Below are 21086 nucleotides of genomic sequence, written 5' to 3' on the forward strand. Positions count from 1 at the left end.
AATTGACATAACTCTTAACTTATTGGTGCAAGAAATCTGAACAAAGTCTAAAATGATGGGGGGAGGGGCAAAGACCCAAAAAATAGGGGCAGATTTTAAATATTGTTCTTACAAACTTAGAAACATGATAGAATAACAGGATCTGTATTATGTTTTCTGAAGGACATGAAGTCTGAAACATAAATGTATGTCATTATTTTGTGACTTCAATCTTCAGTGATTTTCCAGAAAACCACAAATTTTATGGGGAACAGACCAAAAATATGAGGCAAAAATCAGGACAGTTGAGACATGTGCCAGTAAATCACTAAGGATTGCAGACAGTCGACAATGCTATACATTAAAGTTTCATTCTTCTTGTTCAGAACAGGGACACTGATGGAATGGAAAGACTGTTGTTCAACTTTTGAAGAGAATTAAAATAGTTTTGAATTTTGAGTCTTATTAGGTTTCCCACTGATTCTTGAGCAAAGAAGTTGAGAGACTTTAGTGAAGCAAGCAGTTCAGAACAGTACAGTACCAAAGTTGTATTGCCCCCTTCCCTTGTAAAAGAAGTGATTTAAAATTAGTGAAATTAAAAATAAACCAACAGTGACACACGTTATTGTTCATGACATGCATGCTTATGCAAAACTTGCTGCTCCCTTAAGTGAATTAGAATAATAATTAAAAAATGTCCCTGATATTGCGACATTCTTCTGACAATTAGCTGAGGGCCCTGTAAAGAAAAACGCACTTGTTCAATACCTAACTAAATAAATGTTTGTCTAAAACTGTGGAAAGCTGATTTTTACTAGTCTAAGAAGCAGTTTCACAGTAAAATCACTAGGCGCGTTGGCGTTTCGGCCGTAACCGCACATGCCGTATCGGCCTTCATTTATGAAGATGTAGTACTGCACTTTCGCACCCTAACAGTTCCCATGGCAGTAAGTAATCCTGCAAGGAATAAATAAAAAGACAAAATGTAGTGAACCCATATTACAGTTAGACAGTTTGCGACAATTTCTCCAGGTTTGTCTTCAAAGATGTATTCGTTTGCTGCAGAGGTGTTACTGAACTATCGGGAATGCCTATATCTCGCTCCATTGTCCCCAAGTTTTGCAGTATATCCGTAATGTTGACTTCTATTTTGTTGAGCAATCTGTGTTACAGAACTGACGTTGCAGTTAGTGCTGAAGTCTGTTCCTTTTTAATCATTTTAAAAATATGGCCTTAACACAGCCACAGCTTTTGAAATACGTCTATGCACACACCTCAGAAAGATGAACAAGGGAAATCAATTCCGCAAACAAGCTTTAGAGAGTAAACTAGATCGGAACCAATAACAAACTGCATCTGTTTTCCCTAGGAAATGAAAATAATTTTGGGAAAGGTCAAGCATGATCATTACCAAAGAAGGGAGGGTGGAGAGGGGGGGGGGGGTGCCTGATGACATTAGACTGTGGGCGGTCTTATCTGGCCTGACTGATCGCAGGACGCTTCAGAAGATAAAACAATGTAATTGCCCCCCAAAAAGAAGCAAATAAGTATAGATTCAGTGACACAGGGCCCCAGTATAGTACTTAAGGTACGCATTGCTGACAAAAATAAAAAAGTATTCTGAAAGCTGCATATTTGGCACTCTCCCTTAGGAGCATTACCGGCAATATTAAAAATTATGCAGGTAAGCACCATTTTTAACCCTTACTGCTGCGTCAGTTTTATCCGCATACCACCACAGGTTGGAGTACATGAAGCAATTGAAACTGTCTTTGTAAATGTGTAGTAGTGCCCCAAAACTTTACATTTACTGTAAAGTGGTGTTCAGAGTGTGTTTTGCTGGGAAATAACTTCAGATTACCTTTGGGAACAGAGACAGTGGAGAAAACCATCTTCCTGTTTTTTTTTGCGTGCATTACACAGGCACGCTTCACTTTTCATGGCACCTGTCATACTGTCGTTTGTCTCATTTTGAACCTGCAGAAGAAATTCTTCAGAGAAGTAAAACAGACACTGAGAAATTGTTTAACCCACACTTGCTTACTTTTAACCATTATTGTATTTACAAATTGTTAACAAAATAAATGCCACTAAAACCATCACTGCTATGTATGTGTTTGCCTTCTGTGAAGGATTCCTTCCACACAGTGAATGCAGTCCGTCCATCACACCAACAGCAGGCACGGCAATGCAAGCATGAAAAAAAAACAGGAAGAGGGCTTTCTCCACAGTTTTTGTTCCCGAAGGTAATCCGAAATTATTCCTCAGCAATACACACTCTGAATGCCACTTTACACTGTTTCATGGCCTCACTTGTACCGAAATAAGCGAAAGTTGCAACCACAAAAAATACTAAGTACCGTTTTATCTTTTATAATTTTTGTGAAAATGTAGAAGCTGCAAATCATGTAATACAGAGTAAGAAAACAGTGCAACAAAATTAGCTTTTTATCTATATGCTAAGACCTGAAACAGTTGTCTGTAATGTAAACTGCGGTGTTTTGAATTAAGATAGCAATATAATTTCTTATTTTTTTATCTAAGCCATAGATAACTGGATTTCAATTATATGCACATGCAAACAACATGGCAGTTGAAGCAAGCTCTGCATGAACTAATTTTACATATTGCACATTTTTGCTTCATGCATGAGCTCTCATTCAGATGTAGGGTTGTCACCTTTTCAAATGGCCAAAGTGGGACATTTTCGGGGCACACATCAGATTTTACAGGCTGACACATACCCACGGTCAGTACAAAGGATAGAACTTAACTTGTTTGCCTAAATAAAAGCTTATTCTTGTAGCAGTTTTGTTGCTTATTCTTTTTCTTGTAACTTTTAGGTATTTTAGATACAGAAATAACTATTTTATGTAACTATTACATAAAACATGGGATATAATTATGTCCTACAATCTCAGGACATTTGCCACTTTTAATATTTTTTGTCAGGACACAACTGCCCAAAGAGGGACTGTCCCTCGCAAAGTGCGACAGGTGGTAACCCTATTCAGATGTCTATGTCACTCCAGCTAGTTATTGCCATCCACATTCACTGATGAATGCATTAACTCAGCAATGTAAGAAAGTGGTCTACAGAACTATTTTCTGGTTAGAAGAAACAAATTAAGTAGTTTTTCATTTTCTAAAGTTTCACTTCTTACAATCAGAACAAAACCCACATTACAATGATGAAGATAGCATCCCAAATCATTCATTATATATATATTTTACTGTGATGGAAGTTTACAATTCTAGCATATAAAGTTACATTTTTTTGTGTTTAGTTTCCGAAAATTAAAGGATGGTACAGACCTGCAGTCAAAAATGAAATGACACACAAAGTGTAACTGAGTAGATGACTATCTGCGACAGTTATACTGAAGAAACTTCAGTTTATTACAGCTTGGCATGTTTAAGCAGAATTCTGTTTTGCAACACGTTTATATTTGTCTTGTTTTTAATGCTTAAATCTGTTTGGTCTTGCAGCTTTTAGTTTACCTAGTCTATAATTGGTTTACTATATCTGAAATGAGATAATAACTGGAATAGCTTTCTTTTGATATAAAGTTGTAAGTTTTTGAAAGACCCTCCCCACAAAAAAATAAATAATAAAAATTAATATTTTAAAGAAAGTAATGCTTTTATAAACAAGAACACATATGAGAGTTGAATGAAAAGTCATGAGATTTATGTTTCTTGTCTGTAAGGATGCAAGTAGGCATGGCGTTTGGAGAGGGAGTTGAAAGATTTCTAAGCCACATTGAGTGATGGAATAACTTTAATAGGTTCACAGCTGTTTACTAGGCTAATGACCACAAGGAGCTTTTTAAGTCAAGCCATGCTTCCCAAATCTCTGACAAGTTCTGGTATACTTGATAAGTGTAAGCAGGGGTATGGGAGATGAAACAATTACAAGCAGGAGCCAGGGAGATGAACCATATACAGGCTGCCTGTGTCCATTATAGACATAGATGTCAAACCAGGGATGAATTTCCTGTTCCCCATCCAACTGTCCAAGTTACACTTGAATTGCATTAGGAAGGAGCTCTGCTTCACATAGACAGGGAGTCTATTCCAGGGACAGAGTAGTTTTTAGGACACATACCTGTCTCTCCAGCAGGCCCTATTTATATCACAGGCAAGGTTTAAGTCTTTTGAATGGGTAATTCTGGTGCTGTTTGTTCTGCAGATATACAGGAAGTCCATCAGAGTGGGGTCACACAATGCTGTGTATGCTAGGCATAGATCTCTCCTCAATAGCCTGTAGGAGACAGAATACAGGGATAGGGCCTTGAGGCGGTCTGCATTGGACATATTACGCCCTGTATTCTTTTAGTGAGGAACCTCTGTGGATTTTCCATTTGTTGGATATGCCTGGTTAGGTACATACCAGAGGGGGCACTGTACTCAATGATAGGTCTGAAGAATGCAGAATACAGTGGAACAATGACTTCCTTGGAACTAGATTCCATAACTTTGTTTATAAGTTGCGCTACATAGAATGATTTCTTCACTGCTGTATGAAGAATGATTACAATATGCTCCTCACACAGAGAACACATTATTCAGTTTTACACCTACTTCACCATCTGACTTCACCTCTACCACCAGTACAAACAGACATTATATTGTGTACAGATCAGTAATATCTACCTATTGCTATGTCAGTAGACACAAAGGAAAATTAATAAGAACAGTATTTTTTTAGCTTCAATTATTGAATGTCTCTTGTTTTGAATTGTCAGTGTTCAAGAAATATAATCCTAGAAGCCATGAAGAAAGATAAATATTCATGGCCATTGCAGAAGTGGAAGCCCTGTTTTGCTAGCATGTCCATTTGTGTCTGACCAAAGACATTAGATAGTGTTAGAAATGTCTGTCTATATACAAAATAAACAGTCAAGACTCAGAAGATCAAAGCTGTGAATTGCTGATCAGCTTCATCCTATTATCCTAAGTTTGAGTCTCTAGTCTACATTTGTCTGCTACGTTAGCATTGTGTATGGTGGATTTTCCTTATTAACAAATAAAAAAATGGCAGTACTGAAATAATGCTATTTATAAGATAATGTCTGGATGTTGAAAAGTTTGTGTATGTATGAACTATGCACATTCCAAAAAGCATGAGAACATGTAGTTGGTGTGATTTATCGCAATGACTTTAGGTTGTATAACCTGTCCCTTTCTCCCACTTCTCCTTATTGCATTGCAGTTCTATACTTGACAACAACTGCAGCAGACAGGAATATGCAGATGTTCGTAGTCAAGTGACATTATGAGCTACACAAATATGCGGAGTGGGCTCAAACCCCTTCCAAAATGTTAGCAGGACTTATCAACTTAAGGAACCCCACATGTAAAATACAAGAAATAAAATATAAAGACAAAATGTATAACTCTGATATTGAAATAATAGGGATTTTCGAAGAAATATTTCAAACAATTTATGGTCCACAAGAGCATATTAATGACAGCCTATTCCAAACCTTTGTGGATAACTTTGAATTCCCTGATTAATGACTTTCAATCTAATAATCTCAAAAGTCCATTCACAGAAGAGGAAGTAAATAAGGCTATTGATAAATTAAAACCTGGGAAAGCTCCAGGTCCTGATGGGTATGTAGCAGAATTTTATAAACATTTTAAGCAACAAATAACACCAGTACTTTTAAAATTATACAACTATATAATAAAAGTTGGGATAGCAGACCTTTATCTGAACAGTTCCAAAACTGTACTTATCCCAAAACCAAATACAGATCCCACAAATCCAAGCAACTATAGACCCATAGCTCTGATAAATATCGATATTAAGATATTTTCTCAACAATTTTAGCACAAAGGATACAGAAAGTAGCCCCAGTTATAATTGCATCCGAACAGCTAGGCTTTATGAGTCAGAGACAAGTAAAGGACAACACATTAACCATCCATGCCCTAACCCACTTATATGCCACGGACAAATCCCCTAAATATACATCTCAGAAGTACAGGCAAAGGCAGGAGGACTATGGCTAACCAAGTTCGCTGATGACTGCAAACTGGGAGCCATAATTGACTCTCCGGCTGACACGGACATCCTCCAAAAGGGCCTTACTCAGATGGACACCTGGTGTCAAAGTCATGGCCTCAAGCTAAATGCCAAAAAATGCATAGTCATCCTGTTTGGGAAAAACAAAACACCCACACATTACCACATAGGTGGCAGCCCCCTTAATACAGAAGAGGTAAATAAGAGATCTGGGGACCCAGGTAGATAGTAGTCTCTCCTTTGACAATCATATTGCCAAAGTAGTTAGGAAATCCTTCTATGTGGCCCATCTCATTACTAAAGGGTTTGCATCTAGAAATAAAGCAGTTGCAGTGCTCCTCTACTTGTCACTCATTAGACCGATCATAGAGTACAATGCCCCATTTGGATGTACCTCACAAGACACTTCCAACAGCTGGAGAGACCACAAAAGTACCACACCAAGAGGATTACTGACCTCAAATATATGTCCTATGCAGCCTGACTGAAAAATCTCCGGCTGTACTCAGTGGCATATTTCTTATTCAGAGGTGATCTCTGCCTGACTTGCAAATGTTCAACTCAGAATTGATGGGCATGCTCCACCTAAAGAAATCCAAGTCACTGTGAGTCACGTGCTCTAGTGAGCTAAACCTCGTCACAACAATAAATAGAACATGCTGGAGGGATAGATTCCTGTCACAGAGACTCCCCATGCTTTGGAGCAAAATTCCAAATTACATTCGGCAGAGCCCCTCACTAACACTCTTCAAGAGAAACTTTGACGAGTGGATGGGTAACAGAAAATACACCCCTGGGATCACGTCATTGGCTCTGCTTGACAGAGGATCAGTTAATTAATCAATGGGGTGGCGAAAGCCGACACACTCTGGCTAGGCTTGTAAATGCCCTCAGGCAGATAGCCTAGTACCTACCTATGAACCTATAAATATGCATTATCAGTAGATGCTAGACATCTAGGTATGAGAACCCCTGAGAAGGGAGAGAATGGGGATTATTATATGGAAGACTCCCCCTTTTAAGAAGGTCAGAAAGGATTAGGAACAATTATCAAAAAAATTTCCAAAAGAATCCTCAAAAAAACTACCAGTATAGGGGGGGGGGGTCACATTACAGGAACAGGAACCGACAAGAGTGGTAATTCCTTGTGACCCTGCCACCATTAGTAAAGAAGGGTATATGTGGAAATACAAAGGATACAGCATTTATATTTATAGTGGTTTAGATATTACAGAAACTTTTTTTAGTTTGCTTACTAAAGGGTTGAAATTTGTTCCAAACAGAAAAGCGGACCTTAGGAAGGTCATTATAGACTTGAAACTGTTTTTAAGGAAGAAAAATTTAGATCTTATCTTCCAAGGACAAAAAGCTGGTGGGCCTAATAATGATGCCCTTAAAAGAAAAAGTACATTTAACCCTCCTTTGAACCCGCAATTGAAAAATTTTGAGGTAATGATGGAAAAGAAAATTAGGAAGGAACTTTCTAAAAATTGGACAGTCCCTAACTTATTTAAGGATGAAACTGATTTATTGTATACCCTAACAAATGATTTAGATATTAGGGTTATAAAACCAGATAAGGGTGGAGGGACCATCTTAATGGACCAGGTGTTTTATGAATCCAAAATGTTGGAGGTTTTGGAAAATGATGAAAGATATGAAAGAGTTTCAATAAACGAAATTAATATAGGAAATAAAAAGATTTGTCTGGCCTTGAATGATTTAGTACTTGAAGGCTCAATTGATTTAAATGCATTTAAATTCTTAAAGGTGGATAAGCCCAGAGTGCCTACAATTTTTGGGGTGCCAAAGGTTCACAAAAATGTAGATAACCACCCAATGAGATCAATAGTGGCATCTGAAGGCTTGGTCACTGCACTATTAGCAAAATGGCTTGATGAAAAACTTAAAGCTGTATTAAAGGAAGGGCCAGGTATTGTTAAAGATTCTTGGGACTCATTGCAAATCCTAAAGAAAGAAGTGTTTGATAGAAATATCACTTTTATAACCATAGATATTGTCGACCTTTTTTCCTCTATTCCGCATGAGGAAGGATTGCAGTGGTTCGAGGAAGCTCTGATTAGTTATGAAAAATTTAGTAATAATTATTTTTACTTGATTTTGACCTTCAGGAAGTTAGTTTTAAGTAATAATTATTTGCATTATGAAGGGGAATTTTTCAAACAAACAAAGGGAGTAGCAATGGGGGCAAGATGTGCCCCTATTTACACTAATATCATCCTTTCAGCATGGGAAAATAAATATATTCTAAATTCCCCATTCAAAAAGTTTTGGAAGCTATATAAATGCTTTCTGGATGATATGTGTTCCCTTTGGGTAGGGACAGATGATGATTTTGCTGCTTTCCTTGAGCATATAGCCATTCAACTAACTTTTTGAAATTTACTTATGTGAAGGATAAAGTTAATTTAAAATATTTGGATATCTTTATAGGTAAAGGAGATGATAATTTCTTCTCTAAAGTGTATAGAAAAGAGAGTTACTCAAATTCATTTCTTGCCTATAATAGTGCACACCCTCACCACCAAAAGAAGGGCATTATTAAAGGACAATTTGTAAGGGGTAGCCGAATGACATCAAGGGACATTGATTTTTGGGAAGAATGTGTGAAATTAAGGGGAATGTTCTTGGCAAGAGGTTACCCCCACAAATTAATTGAAGAAGTTGAAGAGGAGGTAAGGTTGGGAAGGAATAGTAAATTTAAGCCCATCCTAGGTGTAATGAATTGGCAAGAGCAAGGTGTGAAAAATGAGAAATATGAGGGTAAAAATAACTTTGTAATGGATTTTAGTGGTGAAGCCTTGAAAATTAGAAAAATGATAGAAAGTGAATGGACTAAATTTGGGGAAACATCTGATTTGGAGTCCCTGTTTTCTTCCCCTCTGAAGTGTACCTATAGAAAAGGTAAAAGCCTTAAAAACTATTTTGAAAATAAATATCAGAAGAACAAATCTAAAGAGGGTAGGGTAGGGACATACAAATGCGGAAGATGTAACCAATGTGTTTTTGTACTTCCCAAAGATACCTTATATATTAAGAGTAGGGATATGTTAATCCAAAGTAAACAATATGCTAATTGCCAGACAAGTGGGATTATATACTTAGCTTTTTGAAAAGTTTGTGATGCATTCTATATAGGGAAATCAGAGAGAAAACTAAGAAATAGAATATATGAGCACTATTATGACATTAAGATCAAGTGCATTAACAACGCCCTATATAGACATAAAGTGAACTGCGAGCAAGCCTCTTTCACTTTTTTTGTGCTAGAAGTAGTAAATAGAGATATAAGAGGCGGACCATGGGAAACCTCTATTGAGTATAAGGAACTTTTGTGGCAATTGTATTTGGATGCCAACAAACCACCAGGGTTGAATGATACCATATCCATTGCCCCTGTATTAAAAATGAGAGCGGCTAAGCTTTGAGGAATAGTTAAAGATGTTTCAATATTTATGATATTAAGATTTGATTAGTAATTATTATTATTCAGCATTTCAGTAACTAAAATGTAGTTTTTATAGGTATTATTAAATCTCAGCTCCGTTTTATATAGTAGATTAGAGTGTATGGGGGAGTGTGAGGAAATATTCTCCTTTTCACCAGGAGATGGCGCTTTTTGTTTAAGTAATACATATATACTTGACATAGATGTGTTTTATATTTGATTAATGAACTTAATATGTCATTATAATACAAAGATTTTTAGAAGAATTATTTATAAATATTTATTAGAAGTAATGTGTAATGTAATGTATGTTTTTAACATTTTTTAATGTAGAAAGAGTGTGTTATGAACTGACTCAGGTTGTAGTATGGTTCCTTATGGAGTGTACACAATTAATTAATTATGAAATGATTCCTTAATTTATTAATCAATTATGGTCATTAGTAAGTGTATTTAAAGGTGTACGGAATACTTTGATTTTATTCAGTCATATCTGAGGAAGTTGTGTAAATGAAAACGCAGTGTGGATATTCAGCGTTAATGTGCTTTTGATCTGTGGTTTGTTCCTGGTGTTGCTGTGAATCAGACTTTGTGGATTAAACGTTGGTGAAAAAGTTTTACAGAGCCTTATTTCCTCCACGAGTGTTACTTGGTTTGTAGATGCAACAAAAGCCTTTGACAGAGTCAATCAAAAATTTCTCCTCTTTGTACTTTATCAATTTGGATTCCTAAAAGAATACATAAAAATGATTAAAACGTTATATACGAAAGCAACTACAACTCTTTTTATTAATAAAAAAACTTCTAACCCAATACAAATAGTTAATGGAACCAGACAGGGATGCCCACTCTCACCAAACCTGTTTAATTTTTATATAGAAACATTACTACTGGAAATTACCCAGAGAACATACCATCATCTTATTTCAGTATCAAAAACTCAAATAAAATACACAGCTTTTGCAGACGATCTCAATATTTACTTTCAATATCCCAATACTGATTTAAATTAAATCCTGCCATCCATAGATGAGTTTTCCCTAGTATCAAACTATGAAATGAATCCTAAGAAGTCATTTATTTATTTATCCAATTAACCCGCTGGGACATAAGGAATTCTACTTTCCGGAGACTAATGTTAAAGTGCAATATGCTTTGAAATATTTAGGTATAAATTTTAGCCATGCACAATCGGATATGTTCAATAATAATATAGTTAAAGCTTGGTGAATATAGTCGGTAACATTAATAAATGGGGAAAGCTTAAACTATCTACCTTATCAAAAGCTTCAATTGTAAAAATGAACATATTGCCTAAGATTTTATACCATCTGAATGCCACTTTCATGAAAATTCCCGTTACCTTCTTCAACAAAATAAAAGTCGACTGGCAAAATTCATATGGTACCCAAAAAAGTACAAGAATTAGCTATGATAAGCTAATACCCTCAAAAGAAAAAGGCGGCTTAAGCCTTCCTAATTTTCAGTTGTACTATGAAATTATTAATGCAAGTCGCATCATGCAGATAGCCAGTCATGACCCAATAGGTAATGAATGGTATCCATTATGGATTAAATTATTTTACCAGAATATTATAGCATATAAAGTCAATCCAAAAATGATTCCCTTCTTAAAACAAGAAACTCTTAAGACAACAAAAATTCACCCAATCTTAATAAACAATTGTGAAATTTTCAAGAAGCTATTGATATCAATAAATTTAAAAGGCACAATTACTCTTCTGCAATCAATACATAACAACCCACATATAAAGTTAGCAAACACTATGGTAAACCTAGATAAATACCCTTTAATAAAAAATGATACAGTGTGGGATTTTTACCAATTAAATAACCTTTCAATGGAAAATATCATGAAACTACTTAAAGCAAGCAATAAATATAAACTGATAATTAAACAAATCTTGTACCTAATAAGTACTATAACCAAAGATGTCAGTGTAGTTGAGTAAGATGTCAATTTAGCACAACAAGTTCAAAATTTGCTTTTAAGTAAAAAGAAAATGATATCAAATACATATAAATTAATAGCAGATATTAAATATCAAAATACGATTCTTTTTTCAAAGTTTTGGGAAAGAAAAGATAATACCATAACAGACAATCAAAAGGAATTGGCTATTAGAAATACTATGAAACTGACACCATACAAAATGTTAATATACACACAGATCATGATCTTCAACAATACCTATACACCTGTTCACCTTAACAAATTCAACCCATCCAAGTCACCCTATAGCTACTTTCGTCCTAATAAAGAGGCAGATATCATCTGCATCTTTTGGAGCTGCAAAACAGTTTATAAACTATGGTGCTCACTAAGATTCGTTTTAGAGAAATCAGGCTATTCAAAATCCATGTTGTCATGGGAGACAGCTATACTACATATATTCAAATGCAATAATAATTTCTCTAAACACATTATAATAGCATTATGCATCCTATTAAAAGCCTACATAGCAAAAAACTGGATAGACAGATCAAGACTAACCTGGTCAGAATATAAAAGCATGGCGAGAAAACATATATTGGCCAAGAAACTTTATGCAAAAAGTCAGAAGAACCAAACCTACTATCAGAGGTACTGCAAAGCATTAATTGATATTCTATCATAAACAGTAAATTAAATGCTAATTATATAAGAGTAGTAAACACATCACTTAGTTGAGATAAGTAACCACAATAATTAAGGTGACATATTTGTATATATGTATATAAGGTCTAGCAGAGTAAATTGTTATCATTCTATAGGTTGATTTTATACCCCTAGTATTTCTCGCAGTTGTAAAATAATTTACAAGAGAACTGTTATATGATAAAAGTTCTTGAACTAACTCATAATATAAGCATATCCTCATAGTAACACAAAATTGAAATTCTACCTTATTTGAATGTTAATTAGTAAAGTGTGCAATATCTATTATTATTATTATAGTATTATATTAATTATATCTATTATTACTTGCTTATGGTATGCATTCTGTAACATCACCTGTACCACACACATATATATATATATATATATATATATATATATATATATATATATATATATATATTTTTTTTTTTTTTTTGGTGAAACAATATTTAATAAAAAGAAATTTTTATAAAAAAATAGCATTTTGAGTTAACTTTGAGAATCACTGTATGGAGACATATCTTTTGTAGAGACTGAATAACAAGTGTGCAGTATGGTTAACTGATATGTCTGTGAATGCCTGGTGGTGATGTTCACGTTTTCCAAAGTAGTAAGCACAATAAGATATTTTACAAAGATTTATTGTTGTCTAGATCTCTACTTCATTTTAAACTTGCTAATTAAAAACTGCACTGCTAAGCATCACACTGCATGGAACATTATTTTTGATTTCCACGTCTGCATCCACTTTACTTATTTAATGAAAGCCGGTGACAAATGAAAGTTGATTTGGTAGTTTCATATAGGACTAGGTCCCTTGAGAACCAGATGGCCTAGGAACAGCAGGAGCACTTTGATTTACTATATGGTGGACCAGACATTTGAACAGCAGAAAGCAGGTAAGCAGCTGCGATTGGGAAATACTTTTTTTTTGCTTCCCTGCTTGGTAGCCATCATCCCTACAAATGTGGTCTTGAGCTAATTTATTCCTTGGGTGGGGGGATGAGTCCCCAGTCATGCCAGGGAAGGAGTTGACTGGAGGGAGGCATCATACAGGAAGGCACAGAGGTTGCTTGTGCCTTGTTCATCCTATATGCATTCTCTGCCTAGCGAGACTGGGGCTACTCATATCTCAAAGGATCTGGCTTTAACACTGAGACCAGGGCATTCCAAGTTTAAGTGGTATCCCAAATTCTTTGCTTGCCAAAGAACTATCTAGCACCCTTTCTTCCATAGTCTACATCATACTCTGAGGTGAGGAATGGGTATTTCTATATGGCGTAACCTATCCCCTTTTGGCCCTTTTGCTTGACATGCACACCCACATCACTAGAGGGTCTACAGTACATCTCACTGATGCATGCCTTTTTCTGTACATGAACATCAGAGGCTATCATCACTGATTTAGAGACAGCAAGCACATGCCCCCAACCCAGTCCCATGTTCTGGGTACTTGCACATGCTTGTTGTCAGTCCTGCAGTGGTCAGACTGCCTGCTACCCCTCCATCCAAGAGTGGATGAGCTAACATTTCTTGGTCATTCAATACACCCGTCTAAGACCCAAAATGCTGCTTGAACTTGTGTCACCTGGGTTATAGTCAGGACTTTATCTCTGTGTGCCATGAAGCCAGGCATTAAGAAAGGAGATGTTGACGTCACCTCATTAATTGACATGTGATCAAGAATGACTAAACATGTGAACCTGTGGTGAGCATACCTCTCAACCTGCTGACAGTGAAAATAGGAACAATGGCCCTGGAAAAATAACCATATCCAATTAAAAATCTGGGCATCTAATTAGCATATCACTTGAATACCAAACAGCACATAACTGTTCCTACTTCCATAGGAATGTGGGATAGTAGTCAGAAACATGTGTCACAAAACATAGAATGACAAAATAATGGAAAAATATAAGAGCATGATCAAAGAGATCTGTAGACTTAATACACTGTATTGTAAACTTCTATCATAAAAGGTCATTTATTTTAAATTCAGAAGTCGGGAGATGTAAGATGTGTCCCGTCTTTATCTAAATTATTGTTGCCACTAGTATATTGGTCAAGTAGTATGTGATTCTGCATACTAGACAGCTTCAAAAGCCACATGTGATGGGGGGGGGGTCAGGAAATTGTGTGAAGGGGTAAATCAAGCCTGAAAATATGGACATGCTTCCAAAACTAGAGGAATCCTGTACAGAGGTAAATCAGGCCTGACAATAAGAGAGTTCCTCCAAAATAGACAGTTGAAATGTATGTTGGTGAGTTATTATGGTACTATGCTATGCCAGGCCTTGGCATTTATCACAAAGAATTAAATCACAGCATAGTATTTTCATTTTGCATGTTTATGCAATTTATGCCCCCACTGCATGATGTGCACCTTGCTAGTAACATACTAAAACATTCCAGGGTTATTCTATACCTCTGAAAAAGAAAAATATTATGTTTTATTCCAAAGAGGTCAAGCTTGCAGCCAGCTTGCTGCAGGCAGCCCATAAACCCAGCAAGAGAGGTCAAGTTTACAGCTTGCTGCATGCAGCCCACAAACCCACCAAAAACAGTCCATGAAGATGTTATATTTATTCATTCATTCATACATTCATTCTCCAGTTACTTATTCTGTGCTATCCAGACTTCCAGGATTAGCTACATACATGACCCTGGTTATGATAAAGTGGGTATTTAACATGTATGAGTTATAATTAGAACCTGAAGTGTAAAGCCTTGCTTCTCATTTCCTTCCCACTCGCACACTAAAATAGTTGGCTATGAAATCAGTGCCATGTCACCTATGTAAGGAAACATCTAGCAAGCTTAGTGCTTACCACGTGATTAACAGACATTTCATTAGATTTGTCAACAAGACCAAACACTTTGATCATCATGAATACGTACTTTTTTATTTATTTTTATTAATACTGGAAGGAAATCAGCTATATCTGTGGATAGTGGCTATAATAATGCTCTCCACAGCTGTTGTTTTTCCTTAGAGTGATCTGATAAGGGTAGTTGTGAATGATAGTAATCCATTGAAGTACAATGGTGTGGCCATTATTTATTTCAGTTTCTTCACAATCACACATTAGAGGTGATTGTCAAAAATGACTGCCTTTTTGAAGTAAGAATGTGAGTGAAAAGAAATGTCAGTTACATGTTTAAAATGAAACAAGTTATTGATATATAGCTTCTTGATGGTGGGACAGTGCATGTATCTGAGGGCAGCAATATGAATTACATTAATGTGTCATTGTTCATTTCACTTTCATCACACAGAGGACAGAGAAGGGAGGGTGAAGCTATTTAATTGTTTAAATGCTATGGCTTTTTGGGAAGGTAGAGATTCAGACTGTGTGTGAAAGTGCAGGGCAGTTACATTACCACTGGTAAGTGGTTGTGACTTGTGGGGAGGGGCAGTGTACACCTTCTTGAGCAATAAGTTGAAATACATTAATGTGGCCATTATGTCTTTTACTTTCTTCATAATCAGGCCTCAGAAGTATATATGGAAAATATCTATCATTTTAGAATGGGTCAGCTATATGTGAAAGCTTAAACAATCATTCATATAGCTAACTGGGGGGCAGTGCATGTCTGAGAGCAACAAGATGAAGTAAATTATTAAAACCTTTATATTATTAGGCTTTTTCAATATCAGGTGTGGTATTGCCAGAATGTCCAGACAGTAAGACAGTATGTGCATAAATGGAGCTGAAGCAATCATTTGTTAATTTTAGAAACATAATGAAGACATAGCCCATGTTTTGGTTTTCAAGTTGGTACTTTATTTTTATAATGAAAGTCTTCTTAATGCAAATGTAAAATAATATTCTCCGACCCTGTACCTGGCTGCTGTGCTCCCTGCTTCGGCACTTGACCTGCACCTTGTGTTCCTGTTTGTCCCTGCACCAAACACCTGAATTTACCCTGCTGGACGCCTCAGAAAATGAGTTCAAACTAAAGAATTAACCTACCAGCTCCCTGAGAGACATTTCCCTTCTTAAAAGGCAGTGAAACCTTGTGTTCCTGTTTGTCCCTGCACTAAACACCTGAATTTACCCTGCTAGACACCTCAGAAAATTAGTTCAAACTAAAGAATTAACCTACCAGCTCCCTGAGAGACATTTCCCTTCTTAAAAGGCAGTGAAAGTATGTATTGTTACAGCTAAGAGTAATTTGCAATTATATGAATGTATTAAGACTCTGCTAGGTTAGGCAAGCTTCCTAGTCAGGTTAGCCAACAGCCAACCCCCCCCTCACTTAACATTTATCTCTTTAAATAACCCCTACTTCCAGTTTATATACTCTCTATCCCTATGTGATCCATCCCCACCTCTCCCTTAGCCTGTCATCTACTGTAGGAGACCTATCTGTTGCAATAAAGTGACTGGCCACTATGTGACGTCTCACTACAAGCTTTCTGTATATTAATTTCCTACCCTATTGTTAACCATACCTCCAGAACTCTGTCCCCAGTTTTCTACAGACTTACTCTTTCACCATCTCTCCTTTGTCCTAAGGTATCCTTAATCACCTTCTACTCCTCTAACAGCCTGATTCTCTTCTTACTAGCCTCTTAACTTTCTTCTACATTTCCCACTTTCAGACTTACCTGCTGAATTCTCATACTTCACTGATTGTCTTCCTCGACAGTCTACTTTCTTGTCTTTGTTATCCTACTGTCTTACCTCTCTATAACTCTCTAAAACTTTGTCATCTCACTACTGCACGTACTGTACTGTATCCTCTCCTCATCTTTGATTATCTTTATAACTGCGTTCACTGTTTCCTACTTAGTCTACTACCTCCAGCACTGAGCTCCTCCTCTTAAACTATCCTTTCCTACCTCCTACCTGACCTAATACTGCTTATCTCGTGGCTTCTGCTCCATACCTGCTTTATGGTCTTTTTCCCTCCCCCTCAGCCCCTACGTCCTTTCTTACCTTATAAATATGCCCCACACTAGGGGATGCCATCTTTCTTCTCCGACCCTGTACCTGGCTGCTGTGCTCCTTGCTTCGGTGCTTGACCTGCAGTAAGTGAACCAAAGCTTTTTTGTTAATGCCTGTTTATTGGAAATGATTACATGGTTTTATACTTTTAAACTGTTTGCTGTGTTAATACTTGATTGTGGTCATCGCTCTCGCTGCAAACGCATATACCTATACAGCGTTGAGCACGTGTGACTGTATCTTGAGGTTCATTTGCTCATTGAGAAGATTTTATGCTTTATCCTTTTAAACTGTTTGCTGTGTTACGACTTGTTGCGGGCTATGCTTTCGCTGCAAATGCTTTACCTAAATAGCGTTGAGCACGTGTGACTGAATCCAGAGATTCTACTGTTGCTGGTTATTGCCCTACTACTATGCACAGTTAGCCTATTGCCTTGTCTATAGAGTAACAACAATAGGTCCTCTGGACCATTACTTATCTCTAGCACAGTGCAGATTTACTCTATATAATATAGCTCGTTAGAGCCTTTATAATGTCATATATTTACAAACAATTAATTTATTTTGACTAGTGTTTGAGTTAACCTCTGTATAGCTGATATAATCCTTAAAACTTTGTTTAGATACATACTATGAACTTAGTTTTGTGAAGAGTGTAGTTAACCAATTACGTAAGCTTTAATGCTCCAAATTTGCTCATTGTAAGTGTGGTGCTCGTGGGGCTGTTATTAGCGGCTCATGTGCCATGGTTGTGTACACACTCTGTTATCATATGCAAAGCGAATTATAGACATTATATTACCTCTGCTTTTATCCCTAATGTTTATTTAACCTTGTAGTAATGCTTTATTACCACTATAAAGGTTTGTATAGATGTATACAGCGAATTCCTGTGTGCGGCATTGATTTATTTATTTTAACACTGCCCTAAAGCACACTGCGCAGTATATGCTGAGCCTACAAAGGGACATGCACCGGGGACTGTTACAAGCGGCTGTACTACCATGGAACTTATAGAAAAGTGTTATTACCCTTTCTAGGTGCAGAGTTAAAATAATCCTTATACTTTGTGTAGAACTGAAATGAACCCTTATACTTATCACTGTATTTTACTGCATTTCACTGATCCCATTTAGCGTGGACCACAAAGGTATGAAAGAACCGATTCCACTGTTTTGGACCTACCCTTCTCTAAGCGCAGATGTTTACCTAAACACTCAATGTGACGCTTAGTACCCAATTAATATCTTTACCAAAGCGACAGTTTGCATCTATTTCCTTTATTAAATAAACAGTAAAGCCAGAACAAAATGTATTCATGAACCTACTGAATGGAATCTTTGCCGACTTCTATGCATAGGCTTAAACCTAAACAGCGACCCAAGAATAATCCACTGCAGTACTACCTGATTACTTTTGTCTATGTATTTAAACTGTCCAGGACTAGGTACCCCTAATGTACAGTGTCCTGAACATGAAAAAGTAGTTTGTAAGTGCATTATTTATTTAAATGCAGCTCTTTTTTCCTAGCTATCTGACTGTGTTATAAGGAGGTATTAGAGTTCATAGAAGTTCCGATACATTATGTAATTCTTGTTTGTTTGTTAATGGATTAACTTATTTAATTAGCAAATGCAACTCCTTTTTATCCTAGTTATCTGTATGTGTAGTTTTCGAGTTCATTAGAAGTTTGATAAACTAACATTTTTTTTCCTGAAACAACATATGCAACTGTGTCTAAGAAATATCTTTACCTGCTCTCTAGTTGTAGTATTGTCTGCCTCACTACCTTTTCTCTCTTTCTGTGTATTACCAGCCTTGTGTTCCTGTTTGTCTCTGCACCAAACACCTGAATTTACCCTGCTGGACGCCTCAGAAAATGAGTTCAAACTAAAGAATTAACCTACCAGCTCCCTGAGAGACATTTCCCTTCTTAAAAGGCAGTGAAAGTATGTATTGTTACAGCTAAGAGTAATTTGCAATTATATGAATGTATTAAGACTCTGCTAGGATAGGCAAGCTTCCCAGTCAGGTTAGCCAACAGCCAACCCCCCCCCTCACTTAACACTTATCTCTTTAAATAACCCCTACTTCCAGCTTATATACTCTCTATCACTATCTGGTCCATCCCCACCTCTCCCTTAGCCTGCCATCTTCTGTAGGAGACCTATCTGTTGCAATAAAGTGACTGGCCACTAGGTGGTGTCTCACTACAAGCTTTCTGTATATTAATTTCCTACCCTATTGTTAACCGTACCTCCAGAGCTCTGTCCCCAGTTTTCTACAGACTTACTCTTTCACCATCTCTCCTTTGTCCTAAGGTATCCTTTATCACCTTCTACTCCTCTAACAGCCTGGTTATCTTCTTACTAGCCTCTTAACTTTCTTCTACATTTCCCACTTTCAGACTTACCTGCTGAATTCTCATACTTCATTGATTGTCTTCCTCGACAGTCTACTCTCTTGTCTCTACCCGATCCTTTCGCCCTTCTGGCTCAATCCGCTCCCCTGCCCCCAATTCTCACCCGCCCCCAGTGCTCCTACATTTATTCCTCTAAAAAGACACACCCCTCTATACCTACTCCTATCATACAAAGCACATCATTAACACTCCCAACCCCCTTTTTTTCACAACACACCCACTAATACCTACCTCTCATCCCTCCTTGCTTTAATACCCAACCTACTGCTATATCTCTTAAGTGCTTTTAAGACCTACCTCCCATTTCTCTCTCACCTCACTAACCTTTAAAATGTCTATATCAATCATCCCTCACAAATTACATTTATTAATCTGGGTTTCACTCCTACCTCCTCTAGCCACCACCTATCTCTTTACCTCCTATGAACAATCACTCGACTCTACCCTTCCCTTCTCATCCAAACACACCTCAACACCAGCATTACCTTTCTCCCCAAACTTCCTAAACCTCATTTTCAAACCCAGTTACCTACTAGCCAAATATCACAGACTAGCACACATTAAGTTCACTAACCTAAAAACTAGAAAATTATTTGACTATTATTGTAAGCCTCTCCAGCCTAAACATTTAACACTCCCCACTCATTATTGGATGGGGACATTCATCCCAACCCTGGCCTTAACTACCCCCTTATGCAAACAGCAACCAAGACAAAACTAGGATCCTATCACCTACCAAACCTTCCATCTCACTCTCTACATCTTAATGTACATAGTATTTGCAAAGAAATTGCTCAAGTTCATGCCCTCCTACATGTTCACCTATTTGACATCCTATGTTTATCAGAAACATGGCTAAAACCTACCATTAAAGACAATGAAATCACCCCACCTGGTTACAATATCATTAGACTTGACCGTACTGCCAAAAAGGGAGGAGGGGTAGCAGTCCTATATAAAGCAGAGCTACAAGTCAGCACTATAACTCTCAACCTACCTTTGGACAGTAGTGCAGAAATAATTATCTCCAAACTTCAGGTCAACACATGTAAAGCCATAAATATCATCTGTGTTTATCTTCCCCCAGGAAATAACATTAATACACTTGAGTATATCCTTAACTGGCTTTCTATTAATCTCCCACAAGAAACCATAGTCCTTGGAGACTTTAATATTGATTGGAATTCATGTAGTACTACAAACCCCACCACCCATATTAACCTATATGGCTTCTCACAACTTATAAACGCCCTACCAGAACTAATAGACTCTATAACAAAGAAAGTACCCAGGATTGGATACTTACTAATACTCCTCATCAAACCTACATAACAGGAACCCTTCAAGATGACTAAAGTGACCATTCACTAACTTATATTATCAGACATAAAACCAACATAATATTCCCTAACACTTTCAGAACAATACACTCAAAAACTTTAACCCAGAACTTTTCCAAACAGAACTGAAACAATATAATTGGTTACCATTAAAATCTCTCCCTCTAAATGAAGCAGTTGAATACTTCAATTCCTCATTCTTAACCATCCTTGACCACCACGCACCAA

General features: G+C 36.8%; 1 protein-coding gene across 3 annotated transcripts in view; it reads left to right on the top strand.

Annotated features, from left to right (window-relative positions):
• The first annotated feature begins 1443 nt into the window (after positions 1–1443).
• Positions 1444–21086, top strand: part of LOC122793577 (cytosolic phospholipase A2 gamma-like) — a 1122344-nt gene continuing 1102701 nt past the window's right edge. For all 3 annotated transcript variants that reach the window (XM_044061746.1, XM_044061744.1, XM_044061745.1), the window contains exon 1: positions 1444–1663. Coding sequence is in view for 2 of the 3 variants with exons in the window: in XM_044061744.1 (XP_043917679.1) it covers positions 1658–1663 (6 nt within the window). In the remaining variant the exon portion in view is untranslated. The remainder of the gene's footprint in view (positions 1664–21086) is intronic.

This window comes from Protopterus annectens, chromosome 2.part0 (genome assembly GCF_019279795.1).
Source record: "Protopterus annectens isolate FY-2018-M chromosome 2.part0, PAN1.0, whole genome shotgun sequence".
In the NCBI taxonomy this organism is placed as follows: domain Eukaryota; kingdom Metazoa; phylum Chordata; order Ceratodontiformes; family Protopteridae; genus Protopterus; species Protopterus annectens.